General features: G+C 43.8%; 1 protein-coding gene across 1 annotated transcript in view; it reads right to left on the bottom strand.

The window, feature by feature from the left end:
• Positions 1 to 24,233, bottom strand: part of LOC126456474 (serpin B6-like) — a 168,257-nt gene that overhangs the window by 83,104 nt on the left and 60,920 nt on the right. Inside the window, exon 2 of the mRNA XM_050092225.1 lies at positions 9,112 to 9,237. Within this exon, the coding sequence (XP_049948182.1) occupies positions 9,112 to 9,225 (114 nt within the window). The 5' untranslated portion in view covers positions 9,226 to 9,237. The remainder of the gene's footprint in view (positions 1 to 9,111; positions 9,238 to 24,233) is intronic.

The following is a 24,233-nucleotide window of genomic DNA, read 5'->3' on the forward strand; positions in this document are numbered from 1 at the left end:
CAGTGCCTTCTCAATAACCGCTTGGCGAACGTTGTTGCGTATGGTCCTCTGCAACAGACGCCCGGTTCATGCACCCATGCTGACTGCTGTTCATCGGCGACGAAGGCTGGAATTTACACGGCAGTACCGCAACTGGAACTCCACTGATTGGCGTGTACGGCGTGAAACGTTTGAAAGCGAACACCCTGCAACAATCGTCGGAAGGATTGAAGCTGGAGGGCAATCCCTACCTGATTTCGTCATTCTGGAAGGCACAATGGGTCAACACAAGTACGCATCTTTCCTTGGGGACTATGTCCACCCCTAAACCCAGTTTATTTTCCTCAGAACGATGGCATCTGATAGCAGGACGATGCAACTTGTCACACAGCTCGCAGTGTATGTGTGTGGTTCAGAGCAAACCTGGACGAGCTAACTGTACTCCCCTGGCCGCCAGACACCCCGGATTTAAGGCCAATCGAGAATCTGTGGGTCCACCTCGATGGGCTGCTCGTGCTATGGATTCTCAACCGCAGCTGGCTACGATACTGGAATCAGCATGGCTCCACATCCCTGACTGTACCTTCCAGAACCTCACCGACTCTCCCCCTGCGTGTCTCGCAGCGGTCCACGCTGCAAAAGACAGTTACTCAAGTTTTTGACAGATAGCCAGACTAACGTGGCTGGACAGCATACAAGGAGAAGTCAAATGAAAATGAGATAGAATGAAAAAAATTAAGTAAACTGTTTGTTATTTCAAAAGTAATCACCTCAAATATTGATACATTTATCAGACTTTGTGATAAGACGGTCAGTGTCTTCACTGAAAAATATTAGCGCTTGGTTACCGAAGCATGTTTCTACCCAGGCATGAATCTCTTCATCCAAAGCAAATCGATCGCCACGTATGTCTTTCTTCAGTGCTCCAAAAATATGGAAAGTAGGACAGATTGGGACTGTTGTAAGTAGGCTGTTTAGGTTTTTATGTTGGTAACGCCACGTAGCGCTCTGTATGAAAATCGCTGACTGTGCTCTGTGCACTCTGTGGCTGGTTGGACTCATTGTTGGAATATTCGCTTGTGTAGTGTTCGGCAGTTGGATGAGAACAGCGCGTAGCGTTGGGCAGTTGGAGGTGAGCCACCAGCAGTGGTGGATGTGTGGGGAGAGATGCCAGAGTTTAGAGCGGAGATTATATATATATATATATATATATATATATATATATATATATATATATATATATATATATATTATGTGCGATTGGACCCATACGGATCACGCAAAGCTTTTCCGATTCAATTTTTTAATTCTCCAACCTTCTCTCATTCTTTCCCCATGAATTCTCTTTCTTTCCTCTGTCCATTTTGTCCCCTGTATCTTGCAAACTTCATTCTCGGGTTGTACTTTCCAACTATCGATTTTTTTGCCTGTATACATTTCTGTTTATAACTTCTGAAGAATTTATTTGTGCATTTGCTAGATCTGTTTTGGTTTCTTGTATCCAGGGTATGGTTTTCAATTTTTCAATGTATATTAAAATTTTGTGGGAGAGTCTGGGTGTTGGGAGTCTGTGGATATGACCGTAAAATTTTAGTCTTCTTTTCCGGATGTCTGCGGCGAGGTTAGATAATTTTTCTGTAGTTTTCCGAGACTGTAACCTGTATCCATCTTCCGTTCTTTTTGGGCCAAGAATCTTTCTGATAATTTTGCGTTCCTCTTTCAGGATGCCTTCCAGGTCGCCTTTTCTATGGAGTGTGAGTGTTTCGGTGGCATATAGTGCTTCGGGCTTGATTACTGTATTGTAGTGTCGTATTTTTGAGTGAATGGAGAGACACTTTTTATTGTAGATGTTGTGGGTTTTCCAGTATGCTCTTTTCAGTTTTTGCAGTCGAACTTTTTGTGCAGTTTTCTCTCCCCCTGTGGGTTCTAGGACCTCGCCTAAGTATTTAAAGAATGGAACTCTCTCAATTTGTCCATATTTTGTAGTCAGTTTTTGAGTTTCAAATTTTGAGCAGATGAATTTGGTTTTTTGGAAGGAAATTTGTAGCCCAACTTTTTCGGCGCATTCTTTGAGAATGTCTATCTGTTTAATTGCTGTGGTCTCGTTTTCTGCTAGAATGGCCACGTCATCTGCATATGCCAAGCATGAAATTTTAGTACCATCTTTAGATCTTCCTAGTTATATATATACATATATATATATATATATATATATATATATATATATATATATATATATAATGACTTTTGAACGCTATTAAGGTAAATACATTGTTTGTTCTCTATCAAAATCTTTCATTTGCTAACTATGCCTGTCAGTAGTTAGTGCCTTCAGTAGTTAGAATCTTTTATTTAGCTGGCAGTATTGGTGCTCGCTGTATTGCAGTAGTTCGAGGAACGAAGATTTTTGAGGGGTATGTGATTCATGAAAGGTATAGGTTATTGTTAGTCAGGGCCATCCTTTTGTAGGGATTACTGAAAGTCACATTGCGTTGCGCTAAAAATATTGTGTGTCAGTTTAGTGATGATCAGAATAAGTAAAGATAAAACTGTTTGAGTACGTGGAGTTTTGCTCAGCTGTTTGAAAATCAAATAACGTAGAAGTTTACCAGCACAGTCATTCTTAATTTTTCAAAGGAGACGTTTCACTGTATTGAGGATGTGTGATGGCTTCCAAGCGAAACTTCTCCGACGTACTTGAAACAGCCTTGGATGAGCACATATCCTTCATATAAAGATCTCTCACCATGCGAGATCCATATCTATTGAGCCTTTAAGAACGAGTAGTACTAGTGTCCCACATGCTGTCTCCTTTACAAACGAGTCACACTTTCCTAAAACTCTCCCAAGAAACTGAAGTCAACTATTCGCCTCTCCTACTACAGTCCTTACATGCTCGTTCCGTTTCATATCGCTTTGCAAAATTACTTCTAGATATTTAATCGACTTGACTGTATTAAGCACTACACTGCTAATGCTATATTCGAACATTACGGGGTTATTTTTCCTACTCATCTGCATTAACTAACATTTTTCTGCATTTAGAGCAAGTAGCCATCCATCACATAAACTGTAAATTTTGCCTGAGTCATCTTGTATCCTCCTACAGTGACTCGAAGACGACAGCTTTGTGTACACTGCACAATCATCACCAAATAGCCGCGGATGGCTGTCCAACCTGTCCATCAGATCATTTATGTATCACACTTTCCTGAGGCACTTCTGACGACACCCTTGTCTTTAATGGACACTCGCCGTCGGGGATAATGTACTGGGTTGTGTTATTTAAGATGCGATAGAGTGACTCACATATGTGGCAACCTATTCTGCATGTTCGTATCTTCGTCAACAATCTGCAATGGGGCACCGTGTCAAACGCTTTCCGAAAATCTAGAAATATATATTCATTTATTTACTCAGCCTGACCTGATTATGGCCAGGAGTTCACAAATACAGTAGCTGTTTTACATCACAGTTACCTAAGAAATTACAATTTCAATATGAGAATTAATAGTATTAAAATGGTCTGAGTGTACATAGTGACAATGCGACTAAGTAATACTGACTATGAACTGATAAGGTTAATAGTGACAGTGGTAAGCGAAGTAAGGGCCAACGCCGTATAGTACTTTCTGTAAAACCGAACTGGAATTCCAATTGGACCTGGCGACACATGCGTTAGTTAACTCTTTCAGTTGCTTCTCAACACCAGGGATGCCTATTACGATATCCTTCATGCAAGAGTTTGTAAGACGCTCAAAGGTCAGTATGGCTGTACGATCCCCCTGCGTGAATGATTTCTTAATTTCGGGATTTAAAACTTCGGCTTTCTCTTTGCTGTCTTCCATTGCCACACCAAGCTGGTCAACGAGTGGGCGTATAGAAGCCTTTGACCCGCTTAGCGGTTTTCCGTAGGACCACAATTTTTTCGGGTTCTCGGCCATATTTGCTGAGGTATGACGGTCGATATTTTTACAGATGCACGATTTCTACTAAATTTTGGAAGTCATAATTTAAGCGTTCATATTTGAACCGAGAGTGCTTAGATGCAATGTGGCGCTTAGCACTTTTGTGGCGTTGGTGTCACGTGTCTGACGACTTAAAGCCGTTGGAAAAACCACAGGAGAATATCGTGTCTGGAATAATAGGGCACCATTTCACTCTTCAAGCTGTTCACACTGTAAAAAATTACTCATATTGTTCTGAAGCCAACACAGTCTCAAACTGATAGTCACGGAATGGATCACATAGGAGACAGTTGTTTTGTCTAACAACAGCCTCACTCTCAGAGCACTAAGTACAGGGACGGCCAGAACCAGTCTGAGCAATCAACGCCAACAGGAAAGACGAACTACACCAGTTGATAGTCGTCAGTTAGAAGACGTCTTTCAGATGGTTTATCTTCGTGTGAGATATTAGTCGCTGCTCTGGTGCAAAGAGACACTATGTACGGGTCTCATCTGTTACGAACGACACAATCTTGGGCTGCACGGTAAAGGTACATCAGTCTACGCTGTACTTGGATTAGCTATCTGACCAATCTGGTGTCAGCACAGTAGTGTTTAAGCAATGTACCCAAGTAGATGACGAGAGAAAACCAACTTGTATTTCCTGGAGCGATGGGACCAGAGCCGGCCAGTGTGGCCGAGCGGTTCTAGGCGCTTCAGTCTGGAACGGCGCTACCGCTACGATCGCAGGTTCGAATCCTGCCTCGGGCATGGATGTGTGTGATGTCCTTAGGTTAGTTAGGTTTAATTAGTTCTAAGTTCTAGGGGACTGATGACCACAGCAGTTGAGTCCCATAGTGCTCAGAGCCATTTGGACCATTTTTTTTTTATGTCACGTTGCAGGACGACTCTGTGGTGGCTGCCTTGCAGCCCCTGTACTTAGACCTGCACAAAGTCATCAGCCGAGAGTCACAGACATTCGATGTCCTACTACATCATATACCGACAAACATTTCCATCACCTGCCTACCTCACCTCGTCCCAGGCCGTTGCCCAGACTGTACTGGGGATCCAGGATGACTGGCATGAGCCCTTGAATGGTACCATGGATGACGAAACAACCTCCTTCACCAACACTGCGTACACCAACACCTTGGAATCTCGGTGCGGCCGCCTTTTCTACCCTCCTGGACACTTGGCTCAAAACAATTATATAATGTGCGGGCCACACCCATATTTCACAGAGAAACCCTCCTGTCACATCCGCTTTCAGACCTGCCACGACGTGGCCTGTCAAGCGTATCTGATCACGTCTACGCTTCCTGTCATTATCCACCACAGTACTCTGTAATCCTGCCTGGCAGATCTGTGTGGGTATTGACCTCAACCACGAAGAGGAAAGTCTTCGACTGACAATGGAGTAGGAGCGCACAGTAGATGATGTTCGTGAACAAACGTTTATGCGAGAGCTTGTGTAATAAGGTGTGTACAGCATAACGTGTCTAGTGTTATTGGTGGTGTCCTACCAACCCGTATTCCGATACTTCCTGCAGAGTACTGCAGTAAGACAATACTGATCATTAACGACAGACCATTCAAACTGTTCAGTGTTACTAAGAATCTTTCAAAAATCGTTACACTAAATCTTTGAGTGCTACGTTTGGAAATTTCAGAAACATTTCATTTTCAACAATTTACGCGGTAGGTATTCAGATGTAGTACAATTATATCACTTATAGTTCGCGGTATAGAGAAGTACACTGATACACTACACAGTGAGAAGTACAAAATAAAAAATTGTGCATCTGCTATAGTTACATAGTACGTAGTAATCATAACAGGAAGTACACAAAAATGGGAAGTTTAAACAGGGCACAGTATTACGCTTCAAACCAGCAGCTTTCACAGAACAAGTTCCGATGTAAAGTATTCAATTTATTTCGCAGAGTTTTCAGTTTTATACATGTACGGTCTTTGTCATCAAGGTTAAAAACGTTCAAAGTGCCACGTTCAACGGTCAATATCTGTCCTTCATTTATTCATCGGTGGATGTAGCCCATGGCGCACTTTGCTGTCCAACTTACTTAGTATTACGGCAGGAATGTAATATTATATTGTTTCTTTTTTGTATTAATTCAAATGTAGTTGTTCTCCACAAGGTCCATTAGAGGGCAAATGTAACCTCGCTACAGCAACTTCTTACATATTTATTGAACAATAATAAATTGCTCTAAATTTCTCTTCAATTATATTGATCCTAGAGTCATAGCTGAAAAGTAACATGTTTTCATGGGATGTTCCCATCCACTCACGTATTCTCTCTTAAATCGGTTAGCCTATGAGAGCACAGTTCGATAGACACGTTTTGCCTCCAGAAGAATAGTCTTTCAGAAAAGCTGCCGTCTGCAGAAGTACACTCCTGGAAATTGAAATAAGAACACCGTGAATTCATTGTCCCAGGAAGGGGAAACTTTATTGACACATTCCTGGGGTCAGATACATCACATGATCACACTGACAGAACCACAGGCACATAGACACAGGCAACAGAGCATGCACAATGTCGGCACTACTACAGTGTATATCCACCTTTCGCAGCAATGCAGGCTGCTATTCTCCCATGGAGACGATCGTGGAGATGCTGGATGTAGTCCTGTGGAACGGCTTGCCGTGCCATTTCCACCTGGCGCCTCAGTTGGACCAGCGTTCGTGCTGGACGTGCAGACCGCGTGAGACGACGCTTCATCCAGTCCCAAACATGCTCAATGGGGGACAGATCCGGAGATCTTGATGGCCAGGGTAATTGACGTACACCTTCTAGAGCACGTTGGGTGGCACAGGATACATGCGGACGTGCATTGTCCTGTTGGAACAGCAAGTTCCCTTGCCGGTCTAGGAATGGTAGAACGATGGGTTCGATGACGGTTTGGATGTACCGTGCACTATTCAGTGCCCCCTCGACGATCACCAGTGGTGTACGGCCAGTGTAGGAGATCGCTCCCCACACCATGATGCCGGGTGTTGGCCCTGTGTGCCTCGGTCGTATGCAGTCCTGATTGTGGCGCTCACCTGCACGGCGCCAAACATGCATACGACCATCATTGGCTCCAAGGCAGAAGCGACTCTCATCGCTGAAGACGACACGTCTCCATTCGTCCCTCCATTCACGCCTGTCGCGACACCACTGGAGGCGCGCTGCACGATGTTGGGGCGTGAGCGGAAGACGGCCTAACGGTGTGCGGGACCGTAGCCCAGCTTCATGGAGACGGTTGCGAATGGTCCTCGCCGATACCCCAGGACTCAAAGTCCGTCAACTGCGCATACGGTTCACGTCCACGCTGTCGCGGCATGCTACCAGTGTTAAAGACTGCGATGGAGCTCCGTATGCCACGGCAAACTGGCTGACACTGACGGCGGCGGTGCACAAATGCTGCGCAGCTAGCGCCATTCGACGGCCAACACCGCGGTTCCTGGTGTGTCCGCTGTGCCGTGCGTGTGATCATTGCTTGTACAGCCCTCTCGCAGTGTCCGGAGCAAGTATGGTGGGTCTGACACACCGGTGTCAATGTGTTCTTTTTTCCATTTCCAGGAGTGTATTTTCAAATTCTTTGCATTTTACAAGTATAACGTGGGTTAGTGTCGCTCAGAACTTATGTTCATTCGGAATAGATGCTAGAGCATATAAAGTGATGTTTTACATTCTCATTGCAAGTAGTTGTCTGTGAGAAAGGGTAAAATTATACTTGCACATCGTATCATGAGATTAGAGTGTGTTGACTCTAATGTTATATTCACTTAAATACTCCCCTTAAATTACTCGTTGCGTTATGAAGGTCTTTCCTACTTCTAAATATTTTAGCCGGAAAGCTGTCAGATTGCGTTACTTTTCATTCATGAGTAAAAATTTTGTGTAAAAGGGGAAATATTTTCAGGGCAGTTTCAAGGAATGCATGCGATTTATGTACTCAGCTTAGTTCAAAATAAAAGAAGCAGAAGACTTGTGTACATTTGTGGATGGGACTTTTTCTAGTTTCGACGAGGACTATCTACTGTACGCATACAGAACGCTTACCTTATTTTATAGATATGCTGGTAAGGTTTGAGCACAAAACGTTAAAAACATGTTTCGGACTTCTTGATTACTACAACTTCATTCTGCTACGAAAACCTCTGAGTTTTGAATTACAGTTATCTCCATAACTTCTCGTTCCTCTATTGAGAGCTCAACATCCCTGATTACACGCTGTTTTGTCACTACATGTTAAGGAATATACACGTCACAGTTATTATATCCAAAGACAAAAGACATTTTCTGTACCAACTAATTTGCTGCCGCATTTTAACGCGACCCCTGGCAGTGACTGAGTAATTCTCAACATTATTTATAGTAATCAGTGTTTTTGAATGATCCCTGGTTTTAATATAAAATTAATATCCAAATGGTCCACTACTTGACATGGATATGTCGCCCGATCCTGATTTAAATGCAAACTGACAGTAAGGCGATGCTGCACGCCTTTTGAAGCCTACAAGCTAACTTTGAGACGCCATGTGTCCCAGTTATTTGTCAAAACGTGAGGTTTACTGCGTATGGAAGCTTTTTTGGCATTAGCGGTTTTTACGTAGATTTGCTCTTTGATTCTCACAAGCAATAACAGGTAATGTCCTGTGTGGTGTCTCATGACGAATGGCAGTGCCCTTGACACAGTTCACAACACGCCTTGAGCTTGCGATGGAAATGTAGATATATCTTTGAAGATGTTTTCCACAGAAGAGGTTGAAATACTAGTAAATAGTTATATATATCCATCACGACCTGTCAGTTTGGAAGCTCTAGGTGAAGTAAATACTGGCCCTGAAAGCCTTCATTGAAATGTTATTGATTGTTCCTCTTTGCTTTGTTCGATACAATTCGTATACCAGACTTTTAGTGGAAAAATTGAAGTTGAGGAAGTTTAAATTCCTAGGGACCTCTACACTGCTCTTTGTACTAGTTTCGACGAGGACTATCTACTGTACGCATTGTCTGTCAAGCGTGGGAACGGCAGACCTATTTATTGCGCGATTTATTGCTGAATGTAGTTTAAATAAACATTTAATTACTCGACAAACATATAGAAAAATCAGAAATTCCACAAGAGACAAGGCAAAGTTGTCTGAATTGCCCTTAAAGGACGGTACATACCTTGTACAGATCTAGCGTGAAAGCATTGTTCCCTTCGGATATCGTCTGAAGCGCGGAGTAGCCACTGTTGTTCAGGGAGATCACATGAAACTCAGAAGCCTGTGGCTCATACATTCTGCTGGAATCCTGTAATGAAGGGGAAACACGCTCAGCACTATTGTGTATGAAGCTGAATCAATACGCACCAGCCGCAATACGTGTTGTTCTCAGAAAAATATGTTAAATGATATGTAACATTCTTCTACAGCGTTTCACTTGCTGTAGAAAAGAGCATGTATCACCACAGTGGCTCTATGCGTTTATTTGTATAGAATACAGTAACTGTGTAGGGAAGTAAGGAAGATTAAGTTTTAACACACTATCAGTGTCTAATATTCGAAGCAGCGGAATAGTGTGATATGTGCGTGTTGCTGACAAGCTGTAGGTACATTGATGACACTCGATACAATTTAGTTTTGGCTTACTTTGACAGAATAGCGAATTCTAATAGTGTACTAGATGATCATTCATTGGCATAGAAAAATCTGTAACAAAAGTGTGTGTTGGGTGTAACAAAAAATAGAAGCGTGTATAAATACCAGATATGCTGTGCGAAGGCCGGCCGCTGTGACCGAGCGGTTCTAGGCGCTTCAGTCCGGAACCGCGCTGCTGCTACGCTCGCAGGTTCGAATCCTGCCTTGGGCATGGATGTGTTTTATGTCCTTAGGTTAGTTAGGTTTAAGTAGTTCTAAGTCTAGGGGACTGATGACCTCAGATGTTAAGTCCCATAGTGCTTAGAGCCATTTGAACCATTTTTTGCTGTGTGAAGAGCAATAAATTGTAAACAATGACAAAATACCTGTGTTGGTTCAGAAAGAAAACCCTCTCAAACAATTACAGACACTGTATTACAACGGGCTGAAGTAAAGAGTAGGTCAACTAACAAAGCCATAAAATTTAGTCTCTCCTGGATAAACGTAAACTATGCAAATCACTGTAAAGTGTCGGGCTAGTTGTTTGTGTTGATGAGGCCGTCTAAGGTTTTGGAGCACGCAACTGTAAATGAGTTATAAACAGTTTAATCATGCGGTTTAAATTAATACGAGGGTCGAAACGTTAATAGTGGCAATTATTTGTTTACAGCTTGTAAAAAAATAGATACGTGTTTCAAAGTTTTACTGACCTTCAAAGTAGTCACCAGCATTGTGTATAACCCGTTGCCAGCGATGTGGAAGTCGTGCGATACTCTTAGCAGTGCCAGTTGTGTTGACAGTTGAGTGGATCGGTCTATTGCCCGACGAGTTTTTAACAGTTCTGAAGCGAATGCCGTGAAGTTTTCCCCTTCAGTTTAGAAATCGAGTTGAACTTACGAGGGCTTAAGTCAGGGGAGTGCAGTAGGGTGGTGTAGCACTTAGCCACATCAGTCAAACAAATCAGTAATAGCTTGCACTGTACGTGCTTGAGCATTGTCCTGCAAAATGATGGTCAAGTCCTGCAGAAAGTGTCATCACTTCTGTCTCTATGCTGTTCATTTTTGGAACACAACCCACGATGGCTTAGAGACAGAGGTGATGACACTTTCTGCAGGATCTGACCATCATTTTGCAGGACAATGCTCAAGCACGTACAGTGCAAGCTGTTACTGATTTGTTTGACTGATGGGGGTGCTAAATGCTCCCCTGACTTAAGCCCTCGTAAGTGCCACTCGATTTCTAAACTGAAGGAAACACTTCACAGCATTCGCTTCAGAACTGTTAGAAATTCGTTGGGCAACAGACCGCGCCGCTCGAATTGTCAACACAACTGGCACTGCTAAAAGTATCCTACGACTTCCACATCGCTGGCAACGGGTTATACACAATGCTGGTGACTACTTTGAAGGTCAGTAAAACTTTGAAACACGTATCTATTCTGTACGAGCTGTAAGCCCAACCCTCGTCTAATTGTCACCGATCTATTGCTCCCTTCACACAGTTTAGGACGAGCCCACTTTCTTTTTGGATATTCGTTAAGAAATAAAAAATTCCTTCAGTAATTTCTCAGCTCATTTGAGTCAAAAATGTGTTGATTTTTAAAGACAATTATGTTTTCCTTGTGGTCACAAAGGCGTCCACTCACTAAGGAAGCAAGTAGGTTGTTGCATACACTGGCGAAAAAAAAAAAAAAATGAGAACACCCCAGGCAGCAGCCCAGAGGTCACTGGCCCTGCAGGCTTTTCATCCTCCACAGCCTACGTGACCGAAACTAGTCCCTGCAGTATTATGTCGCCCTGGCAGTATTTAGTCCGGCGCTCTAGCACTTTGCTCAGGGTGCAGAAGCATTCAGACAATCAGGGACTCTCTCAGGGACTGCTGGTACGACATCACTGCCATCCACATCATCCTTTGCCTCCAGGAGCTGCCAGCTACGAACCTTCACCACTAAAGACCTCTACACTGAACAGACACGGTCAACGATGCCATGATCATCAGTCTGTCGAGTGGAATATGTTACACTACTGGCCATTAAAATTTCTACATCAAGAAGAAATAAAGATGATAAACGGGTATTCATTGGACAAATATATTATGCTAGAACTGACTTGTGATTACATTTTCACGCAATTTGGGTGAATAGATCCTGAGAAATCAGTACCCAGAACAACCACCTCTGGCCATAATAACGGCCCTGATACGCCTGGGCATTGAGTCAAACAGAGCTTGGATGGCGTGTACAGGTACAGCTGCTCATGCAGCTTCAACACGATACCACAGTTCATCAAGTGTAGTAACTGGCGTATTATGACGAGCCAGTTGCTCGGTCACCATTGACCAGACGTTTTCAGTTGGTGAGATATCTGGAGAACGTGCTGGCCAGGGCAGCAGTCGAACATTTTCTGTATCCAGAAAGGCCCGTACAGGACCTGCAACATGCGGTCGTGCATTATCCTGCTGAAAAGTAGGGTTTCGCAGGGATCGAATGAAGGGTAGAGCCACGGGTCGTAACACATCTGAAATGTAACGTCCAATGTTCAAAGTGCCGTCAATGCGAACAAGAGGTGACCGGGACGCGTAACGAATGGCACCCCATACCATCACACCGGGTGATACGGCAGTATGGCGATGACGAAAACACGCTTCCAATGTGCGTTCACTACGATGTCGCCAAACACGGATGCGACCATCATGATGCTGTAAACAGAACCTGGATTCATCCGAAAAAATGACGTTTTGCCATTCGTGTACCCAGGTTCGTCGATGAGTACACCATCGCAGGCGCTCCTGTCTGTGATGCAGCGTCAAGGGTAACCGCAGCCACGGTCTCCGAGCTGATAGTCCATGCTGCTGCAAACGTCGAACTGTTCGTGCAGATGGTTGTTGTCTTGCAAACGTCCTCATCTGTTGACTCAGGGATCGAGACGTGGCTGCACGATCCGTTACAGCCATACGGATAACATGCCTGTCATCTCGACTGCTAGTGATACTAGGCCATTGGGATCCAGCACGGCGTTCCGTGTTACCCTCCTGAACCCACCGATTCCATATTCTGCGAACAGTCATTGGATCTCGACCAATGCGAGCAGCAATCGCGATAGGCTACAATCCGACGTTTATCAAAGTCGGAAACGTGATGGTACGCATTTCTCCTCCTTACACGAGGCATAGCAACAACGTTTTATCAGGCAACGCCGGTCAACTGCTGTTTGTGTACGAGAAATCGGTTGGAAAGTTTCCTCATGTCAGCACGTTGTAGGTGTCGCCACCGGCGCCAACCTTGTGTGAATGCTCTGAAAAGCTAATCATTTGCACATCACAGCATCTTCTTCCTGTCGGTTAAATTTCGCGTCTGTAGCACGTCATTTTCGAGGTGTAGCAATTTTAATGGCCAGTAGTGTATATTTTATACCGAATATAAATGAAACGTCTTCTATGTTCTTTCAGGCCATTGACATAGCCGCTCTTCAGATTTTTTATTGTCTTTTACATACATGAACTTAAATACAGCATTAATGTTGCAAAAACACGTGTACCCAAAGCTACTGTCCATTACGTAATAGTTCTGTGGGCTAAAAGGAGTTCTGAGCCAAGTAATTTAGGCGGTGTGGGGAAAGAAAGGAAGACTGAAAGAATATAAGAGAGGAACGAAGAAAAGGGAAGGAATTGGAAAAGAATAAATGAGTATATTGGAGAGTGTGCACGCACACGCACACGCACACGCACACGCACACGCGACAGTGGGAGAAAAGGTCCAGGAAAAGGGTGAAAGGTGAAATAAAGGGCTGTTCAGAGGACGAATAGCAAGACGTAAATAGAAAATATGGAGATATGAGATATCCAAGTATGGTAAATACTGTTCTGCATATTAAAAGCACACTTGCAGCCTGATCTGCCGAAAAGATCTAGTGAACCATTGGTTTTGCGGGAAGTTTGGAAACATTTGTCTGTATCGGAGGGAGAGGCTTTTCATATTCTAAGCTTCGTGGCAATGGAAAATGCCATGTATACGTAGATCAAATGAAAATGAAGAAATAGGATGAATTTAAAAGGGAGTGTTACACAATAGTTTCATGAAATAACAGACGAGACAGAGTCTGAAATGACTACTTGTTAGAGATAATTAATGAGAAGGAAAACCTCAAGTGTTCCCTGAAACTTACCAGAGATACGCGGATATAGCTACTTGGGCAGTAGAGTAGACAGTAGACGAGAAAAACAAAGGAGACGTGACCACAGAAATTCACCATATACAGCCACCTGCATAATGGAGGGGAAAGCAATCCAGCATTATCTGCAGTGCCTCCTGCCGTGAACAGGAAAGTGCGGCTTGTGTAGATTCAGCGAAGGTTATGACAATGATAGTCAACGTTTCTGGAAGTATTGATATCATGTTTTGCTAACAGGTAGGAGATAGTCTTAAGGCTGCATCTTGATATGGAACTTAGCTCTGTAGCAGAGGTTTGGAGGCGAGGATTCAATGCACTACAATCCTTATGGATCTACCGAGGGCTCTGTTCATTCATCGTAAGAGTGCTGTACGAAACTCCATATGATTTTCACGTTCCTCTATTTTCAACGAAAGGGACTCCGAGCGGTTGAACCTTCGCTATGAATCCCTGTGTATGTACAACGTGACAATTATCAAACTACACGAAAGAAAAGAACGTAAATGAGTTACAGACTACGGCGTTCACACGCTTTATACTACATGTAATCGTCACTACAGATACTCGGATAAAGGTTTATGACGTGTTCGACATGCCTGCCATCATTGGAGATTATGTGGAGCAGACGAATAGCGGCATTCTGCATGACCCGCTCAAGTGTCGATGACGTCCTGAATGGCCGTTTTCAGCTCAGAAATGGTGTTGTGATTTTTGCTGTACACCTTGTCTTTAATATAGAAAAAAAGAAGTCGCATGTACTCAGATACGGAGAATGTGGCCCAGCCAGTGGCCTCTGGGTACCCCAGAGCCAGAATGCGGTCCCCAAAGTGCTCTTCTAGGACGTCAAACACTCTCCTGCCTCGATGGGGTCGAACTCCGTCTTGCATGAACCACATCTTGTCGAAATTACTTTCGACAATAGGGATGAAACATCTTCCAAAACCTTCACGTACCGTTCGGTAGTCATCGTGCCATCAAGGAATATCGCACCGATTGTTCCGTGACTGGACACTGCCCACAACTCAGTCACCCGTTGAGGGTGAAGAGACTTTTCGATCGCGAAATGACGATTCTCAGTCCCCCAAATGCGCGAATTTTGCTTATTGACGAACCCATCCGAGTGAAAGTGGGCTTCGTCGCTAAGCCGAACCACGCATGCGCATACTAATTCCCATCATGTACCGCGGCCAACTGTCCAGTTTGAACATCCTAACGCAAACCGTTCAGAAGTTATGACGATTTTATTTCATATAAATGTAGTTCAGACCAAGAGATGAATACACTAAAGCCGTCGGCACACGGACCGTGCTGTCGAACGTTAGCGTTGAGTGTGCCGAGTTCAACGTGCTGCTGAACGCTCAGGAACGATGCGACTTGTGCATACGGTACGTGGGCCCCAACGTGGTATACGCGATCGCATCGCACTCCAGCGGCAGTTGAGGGATGTTTCTAGTTCGTACATCACACTTTCTAGTCAACGGGCGCGCGTGAAATTCCCACGTTAGCTCTATTAAAACGCACTTTTCCTCCATCGTCCAAGAAAAGGAAAGTACCATGTCCAATCAGTAGAGACATAGGCTTATAAAAGTTCCGTTACAAACACTGCGTTACGAATATGGAATACTTCTCCGCATAAGATAAACGTTATTTCATCATTCCCACGTTTTAGTAAAATCCCAAGGTCAGTCTTACTTGATCACTGTTCTTACCCAGTAGCAGAATCTTTGCAACATGTGAATTACGAAGCGTAAAAGAAAAAGGAACAAAATATCGTAATACAACTAGCGCAAGCTGTCCATTAGATTAATTCAATCGAACAAAGTCACCCCTCTAAAAAGGTGAACTTGTATTTACATAACATCAAATATGATAGTATATACTTATATTAAACTAATAATAAAGTATCAGAACCTAATAAAAACGCGAATGTTAGGAAAAAAATTTAGCTGTGTCAAGATGCGAACCACCGCCCCAACAAAATGACACACTTAGGGACAGTGACGCTCCTCATTACGCTAAACCAACATCTGCCTTTCAACATCTAATTATAATACTTTACCACTTGCTGAAAACTTTAATCGTAGATATGATACTAACTGAAATTTAATTATAACAAATTGTACCAGCAACAATGCATTTTGTGTTGCTCTTCAGTGTGTCGCTGCCTTCAAATAGCCTACTGTCATAATACGCAAGTTACAATAATTATTTTGCCACGAATATAATGTTTCTCATTATTTTATTGGAACGAATCACACAATTATCAAAGGGTTTTCCAGTGATTCTCAATTTCCTGGTGCTCAGAGATGCCATATATACGTATACACTTGAAATGAATGCCAATATGGCGCCTCACAACTCTGTACTGAAGGGAGACGGCGTGCTTCTGACGTAGGTGGCGTTGTGCCATCTCATTGGTCAACGCTCAGACGCACGCTCAGAATATCTGACATGCCAGATATTGCTCTGCACGTTCGGAAAGACTCCCGAGCGTGCTATTCCACTCTATGACGTCAGAAACTCGGCACGCTCAACGCTCAACGTTCGGATGCACGGTCCGTGTGCCGACAGCTTAAGCAGATTCGGATGGATGTAGGTTGCAGTAAGTACTGGGAGATGAAGAAGCTTCCACAGGATAGAGTAGCATGGAGAGCTGCATCAAACCAGTCTCAGGATTGAAGGCCATAACAACAACAAATGTAGTTCATACATATGTAGTTCAATAATTGTCACCCTGTATAACTCTAGTATGTTTTGATGCGTTATCAGTTAACGTTCACTGTTAATGATTTGAACGTCTTGACAATACGTTTTTGTTTCTGACATGGTCAGTTATATCCAATATAGAAAAAGAATGCTAAGTTCATAAACGTTTCGCCAGAATAGCCTATAAGTCACTTCAACATGCATGCGCGTATTCTCTCCTTACGGCTAGAATAGTTGTCAACAGTGGAAGTTGCCTACATAAGGGGCGTACGTCAAACGGTGTCATTCGACATCCAGGCCTTATCATGAAAGACAAAATATTTGCGATCTGCTTCGCACTGGTCACCTGCGGGAAATAACATGAACTTTTTATTGGTACCTACAAATTATGGTACGTAGGTACCCTGTTACAAATAGAGAAAGAGCGGATAGGGCGAAGACTACAGTGAAGGCCGCTAGGAGGAGGAGCGACTTTCTGATGACGTGATAGGAAATGGGAGTCGTGATGGTAGACGTAGGTGATCCAGTATTAGAGTCAGAGTTTCACAGAGCTTTCGCAGACATGAGATAAAATAAGGCGAAAGGCGCGGGTAACACACCTCCAGAATTTCTAAAATCATTTGGGGAAGTGCCAGCCAAATTATTATTCAAACTGGTGAGTAGGATATATGAGAAGTGAGACATACCATTAGACTTTCGGGAAAATATCATTCACACAATCTTGTAAATAGCAAGGTCTGATAAGTGCGAGAACTATTACACAATCAGCTTAACAGCTCAGGCAGCCAAGCTACTGGCAACATTAGTATATAGAAAATGGAAATGAAGTCCCATCCTTCTTGACAGAGCGTAGGGGAACGATGCGGGAGATCCGCACCGCCGTACTAGGCAAGGTCCTAATGGCGGTGGTTTGCGTTGCCTTCCTCCGACAGTAATTCGGATGAAGGATGATGACAACAACACCCAGTCATCTCCGGGCAGGTGAAAATCCCTGACACCGCCGGGAATCGAACAAGAGACCCCGTGCTCGGGAAGCGAGAACGCTACCGCGAGACCACGAGCTGCGAACAGTATACAGGAGAACGAAAATGAAACTGAGCATCTGTTCTACAAGATTGCCTTCAGGAAAGTGGCACTTCTGACGTTGTTCTTGATAATGGGAGCAAGACTTAAGAAAAATCAATGTCCATTCGTGGAACGTGTTGACCTAGAAAAACGTCCGGCAATGTAGAACTGTACAAGTTGTTCGAAATTATCAAGAAAATAACTGCAACCTACAATGGAAGACAAATTATTTACAATATTTAGAAGAACTAAGGGGGAGAAATAAGAATGGGAGACCAAGTTCAAAATACTCCGATTATAATGGGTGTGAGATACGAATGTAGAGTCTCGCCTTTATTGTTCAGTCTGTACTTAGAAGAAGAAATGCAGTGGTATTCAGTTTCAGGAGTGTGATAAAAATTGAAGCCCTGATTTGGCATAGTTCTTAATACTGACACTGAACCTTGTTCTAGGCTTTTGATATCTAATGATGGCAGTAGCCGAAACAGCGCAATAAATAAAGAATAATTTTAATAGAGATATAAACGGTTTTAGTATTAAAATTAAAATTCTGACCGGCTTTCTTTTGTGAATACTGCTACTGTGTTCAAGTTTCCTCATAACAGGATACCTGCCTGTTGCTGGGTAGTCAGGTGCTGGGATTGCCGCCTTGAGTTGTCCTGATCTGCCTTTTTCCTGTCACGGTTTTTTCCCTTAGCCGAATGTCACAGTTTTAGAAATTCGCCTTTCGCCCTCTCCCGTCTGTTACACTCCTAGTGAGAGAGGACAGTGAAAGAGCCCGGGCTTTAAGCCTACGCCTAGAAATGAAGAAGCACAAGATTCGCTGATCCTCAGTGAAAATGAGAAAGATTTGCAGGATCTGTTGAATGGAATGAACAGTATGAGCACAATGTATGGATTGCGAATAAATGGAAGAAAACCGAAGGTAATGAGGAGTAATAGAGATGAGATCTTAACTTCAAAACTGGAGACGACGACCTGGACGAGGTGAAGGAATTCTGCTACCTTGGAAGCTAAATAACGCATAACAGACGAAGCGAGGAGGACATAAAAAGCAGATTAGACCAGACAAAGACGGTATCCCCGGTCAAGAGCAGGCTACATCAGACACTGGCCTTAATCTGACGATGATATTTCTGGCAATATATACTTCGAGCACAGCACTGTATGAAACTGAGTGACGGACTGTGGGAAAACTTAAACAGAAGAGGTTCGAAGCTTTTAATATGTGGTGCTACAGAAGAATGTTGAAAATTAGGTGAACCGATGAGTTAAGGAATGAGACGGTTATCCGCAAAATTGGCAAGGAAAGAGTCATGTAAAGGAAGACGTGTTAATGAAGCATACCTTGATTATGACATTGTACTAACTTTATTTTCATCTCCTGCAGAAAAACTGCAACAACGAATGGAAGACATTTATTGGACGAGAATGAAAGCGAGTCCGTTAAAATGTCTTTTCTCCATTACGCGGCACGCTAACTCATCGTACAAAAATTTTCCAACATGTGAAAGTATTAGGTCTATAATGTGCTTTTTATTTACATTTATTGACGTACATACCATACAGACAGCATCTTACGGAAGTGGTGGTGCATCTGATGTTTTAAAACATCCAAGTAAAGATATACAGGGCCATATGATTACACATAATGATAACCGGCAACAAACACAATTCGTTCAGACCGCTAAAGAGCAGTACAAACACGTAATTTAGCTTTGCTATCTCTCAGCCGTTTCAAATGATTGGCTCAATGATAAAAGAATTTTGGAATCAGTAGTCTTCAGACTTTCTGAACTAAATGAAGACTAATAAAAGCCCGTTATTCTTTTAGTATTGTAATTTTCGACATCACTATTCGCTCTGATGCACCAGAGGAGCGATGTAATCATAAAGAAGCTCTCCATGGTACCAGTTACATGTTTGTGGGCTACAATAGTTCTGTACGTTGTTGCAATGATAGTGTTGCAACTACAATGGCGGGGACTTGGTGTTTCATTTTGTTCACACAATGTGTCTTGCAGGGTCCGATGCTAGACAACGCGATTTAAATCACCTTCTGAAGTTGATGTCTATTCTGCGGAGGTGACTGGAATTGTCTTCATGATGGACACTCATTCTTGTGAGGGGAGTCAGGTGCCAACTACCCCGCTAGTCCCGTCCGTCGTCTTCAGGGAGAGATCACGTTGGAAGTTATAGTACTGGCGTCCGCGCTCTGATGGGATTTCTACACTACTGGCCATTAAAATCGCTACACCACGAAGATTACGTGCTACAGACGCGAAATTTAACCGACAGGGAGAGGATGCTGTGCTATGCAAATGATTAGCTTTTCAGAGCACTCACACAAGGCTGACGCTGGTGGCGACACCTAAAACGTGCTGACATGAGGAAAGTTTCCAACCGATTTCTCATACACAAACAGCAGTTGACCGGCGTTGCCTGGTGAAACGTTGTTGTGATGCCTCGTGTAAGGAGGAGAAATGCGTACCATCACGTTTCCGACTTTGATAAACGTCGGATTGTAGCCTATCGCGATTGCGGTTTATCGTATTGCGACATTGCTGCTCGCGTTGGTCGATATCCAATGAATGTTAGCAGAATGTGGAATCGGTGGGTTCAGGAGGGTAATACGGAACGCCGTGCTGGATCCCAACGTCTTCGTATCACTAGCAGTCGAGATGACAGGCATCTTATCCGCATGGCTGTAACGGATCGTGCAGCCACGTCTCGATCCCTGAGTCAACAGATGAGGACGTTTGCAAGACAACAACCATCTGCACGAACAGTTCGACGACGTTTGCAACAGCATGGACTATCAGCTCGGAGACCATGGCTGCGGTTACCCTTGACGCCGCATCAAAGACAGGAGCGCCTGTGATGGTGTACTCAACGACGGACATGGGAGCACGAATGGCAAAACGTCATTTTTTCGGATGAATCCAGGTTCTGTTTACAGCATCATGATGGTCGCATCCGTGTTTGGCGACATCGCGGTGAACGCACATTGGAAGCGTGTATTCGTCATCGCATTACTGGCGTATCACCTAGAGTGATGGTATGGGGTGCCATTGGTTACACGTCTCGGTCACCTCTTGTTCGCATTGACGGCACTTTTAACAGTGGACGTTACATTTCAGATGTGTTACGACCCGTGGCTCTACCCTTCATTCGATCCCTGCGAAACCCTACATTTCAGCAGGATAATGCACGTCTGCATGTTGCAGGTCCTGTGCGGGCCTTTCTGTATACAGAAAATGTTCGAGTGTTGCCCTGGCCAGCACATTCTCCAGATCTCTCACCAATTGAAAACGTCTGGTCAATGGTGGCCGAGCAGCTGACTCGTCACAATACCCCAATCACTACTCTTGATGAACTGTGGTATCGTGTTGAAGCGGCATGGGCAACGCCATCCTAGCTCTGTTTCACTCAATGCCCAGGCGTATCAAGGCCGTTATTATGGCCAGAGGTGGTTGTTATGGGTACTGATTTCTCAGGATCTATGCAACAAAATTGCGTGAAAATATACCCACATGGCAGTTCTAGTATAATATATTTGTCCAATGAATACCTGTTTATCATCTGCATTTCTTCTTGGTGTAGCAATTTTAATGGCCAGTAGTGTAATATCGAACAAGCTATGCCGCCCATAAGAATGAAAAACTCAGTTTTAACACTTTATTTTACTCACAAAAATGATAATTGTGGCCACTGTCAACTGATCGCTTGCGAAGCGAAACAGCAAGTCGCACTCACAGCGTGTTACAGTTGACCGCCAGTTCATCGACCTGTCTGCTTTTCATTACTCGCGCGCTCTGCCCTACATTTTGAAAAACTGTACTGTAGCTTCTAAAATTGCGTGAGTTCTGCGTTTCAGCACTGTTTCGCAGCTTCTGTTCACAACGATCGTTGAGGTTATACACATGTAGCGTACTACACGTAGGGGTGAAGCGGATCAGCACAGCACGTTAGCCGAGTGCCCTCGAACAGGTACCGACAATAATATCATCTTCATCTTTGGTGAGCTGGCATCACTGTTGCGAGAATGCACATGCATTCCCCCACTCACACACCCGTCCTTTCAACGCATTAGGGTCTTCAAGTAGATGAATGAAAAGAAAGCATAAAGCGTTAAACAGACGGAAGTTTGAAGTGAGTTACTAATATCGACATGCTCTTCCTCTCATCTCAACTTCTGAAGCGACACCTTCTGGCTGATAGACGGGTATCAGGTAATCGTCCGTACAACAACAATCTTGTCTCATACCTTCAGGTTAGGTCTCAAGGAAAACTTTTGTTACTGCTCTTAATGACTACAATAATGTGTTTTTCGTTTCGACAATGATAGTCCCTAATGACACCAGACTGTGTCGTTGTGTTATCAAGGCCAATGTTCCTGAAAACTCACGCGGTAGCTTACCAGAGAGAACATTCCACTGGACCAACGATTCTAGCAAGATTACCACTCGATTGAAATAATATCTGTCCGAACAACTTGCGTATTAGATTAGACGTCACACAATATTTAAAGGTAAATTTTTAGGCCAGTCTAGAAAAAGGAATACAGGCTGACCAGTAACTCCATCGACAAACTTTAAGAGGTTGACCAGGGTTGCCGCTTCGATATTTTAGAATCCTACGACTCCAGTGCTACTGACATAGGAATTAATTAGGTTCGTTGTGCTGTCGTTATAATGACGGCTGATACTGTTACGCTTTCCTGCATTTTCTGTTTCTGTAACCTTTCTATTATTATTAATGTGGTCTTTCCGTTTTTATAGCTCGAGACATGCGTTGGAGATGGAAGAGCCTGTCAAAAGATTGTATCATCAGTAGATGCGAAAATTTTCTTTACGTGTGTTATATACAAATTACGAGTCACATGTTTTATCACTGGGATAAGATATTCTCCCTGCGACACAACCGCGAACTTACGTGTAATAAAAATCCGAAGAAATCAGTCGCTCCAGCCTCCTAGCAGAGGAGATTGGTGTTTAACAGCCGGTCGACAAAAAAATGGTTCTGAGCACTATGGGACTTAACTTCTGAGATCATCAGTCCCCTAGAACTTAGAACTACTTAAACCTAACTAACCTAAGGACATCACACACACCCATGCCCAAGGCAGGATTCGAACCTGCGACCGTAGCGGTCGCGCGGCTCCAGACTATAGCGCCTAGAACCGCTCGGACACTCCGGCCGGCTCCCGTAGACATCGAGGTCATTAGAGACGGAGCACAAGTTCGGATTTGGGAAGGATGGGGAAGGAAATCGGCCGTGCCCATTCGAAGGAACCATCTCTCCATTTGTCTTAAGCGATTTGGGAAAATCACGGAAAACCTAAGTCTGGATGGCTGGACATGGGTCTGAACAGTCGTCCTCCCAAAAACGAGTCCAGTGTGCTGACCAATACGCCATCTAGCTCTGTAGCAGAGCGGAGTCAGTAGTAGCTTATCGTTTGTAGACAGAATGTTTACACCGTTTAGTTTAGTGGTATTCTTACTTACTTCTGAGTAGAAGTGAACAGTAGCTGATTGTTTAGGTGCTTTTAGTCGTGCTGTTTATTTTTGTTGTACGAGATTGTTTCTCGATTGTTTGGCTTGAGTTAGTTCAGTTTTCTGGTTTTGGGTAACATTACCTGTGCTTCAGAAAAACTGTGATTCAAGATGGATAGCGACTGCGACTGTTGTAAACGGATGTTGGATGTTGGACGTCGGATTGGCCACGGTCCGTATCCAGTTGGCAGCTGTGTTGGGCGTGGTCGATAGGCTTCTTAAGCTGCTGCCTCAGGCTGTGGTGGCGTTAGGGTATCTGAGACGAAAGCTTTGATCCCCCTGCATCCTACAGCGTCACCTTGGACCCCTGAAACCGCTGCGTCTTCCGATTCGCACATCCCGACGGTGAGTTGGTGAACAGTGGCGGGGTCGCGAATATTTGGGTGAAACGTAAAGGTGGGTACTGGTCGCATGGCTGCTCCCTTACTTCATGAAAAAACGCGTTTTAGGTACGAGGGTAAATCAGGAAGTTCTTATCCCTATTTTTTATTAGTCGAAGTAAGGTACATACACGGAATGACAAATATGCATCCTATTCAATGTACTTTACACTATTTTTCCACGAAGTCCCCACACTGATTCACACAGTTGTCCCACCGCAGCACTAAATTTGAGACGCCCCTGCAGCAGAATTCGTCCGGCTGACTATGGAGCCACCGTCGGACTGGTGTCTTGGCATCACTGTTATTTGTGAATCGCAGTCCTGCCAGGAATTTTTTCAGCGGTCCAATAACTTGGAAATCACTAGAGGCGAGGTCTGCAATGTGTGGTGCGTGGTCTAGAACCTGCCAGTGAAATGCCCGGAGGTCTCACTGCTACATGTGGTATCGCATTGTCGTTAAGCAGAATCACGTTGTCCACATCTAGAGTACCTCGGCGTCTTCGCCTGATGGCAGCCCTCAGAGGTGACAGTGTGGAAAAATAACTGTCGGCATTGATGGTTGCATCTTGGGGCATGAAATTCAGCAAGAGCTTTGTATTGTAGCAGCTACGTACTTTATTTGTTTTTCATTTAAACAAAGATCTCCAACACTGAGCTCTGAAACATGTAATTGAATGTAAAACCACCTGAAGATGAGTACAGGGCATAAACCAGAAGTGTTTTAAATGAAATCATCTTCTACTCTGTCCGCCCCCGGTAGCTGAGTGGTCACCGCGACAGAATGTCAATCCAA

The sequence above is a fragment of the Schistocerca serialis genome, chromosome 2 (assembly GCF_023864345.2).
Source record: "Schistocerca serialis cubense isolate TAMUIC-IGC-003099 chromosome 2, iqSchSeri2.2, whole genome shotgun sequence".
Lineage (NCBI taxonomy): Eukaryota > Metazoa > Arthropoda > Insecta > Orthoptera > Acrididae > Schistocerca > Schistocerca serialis.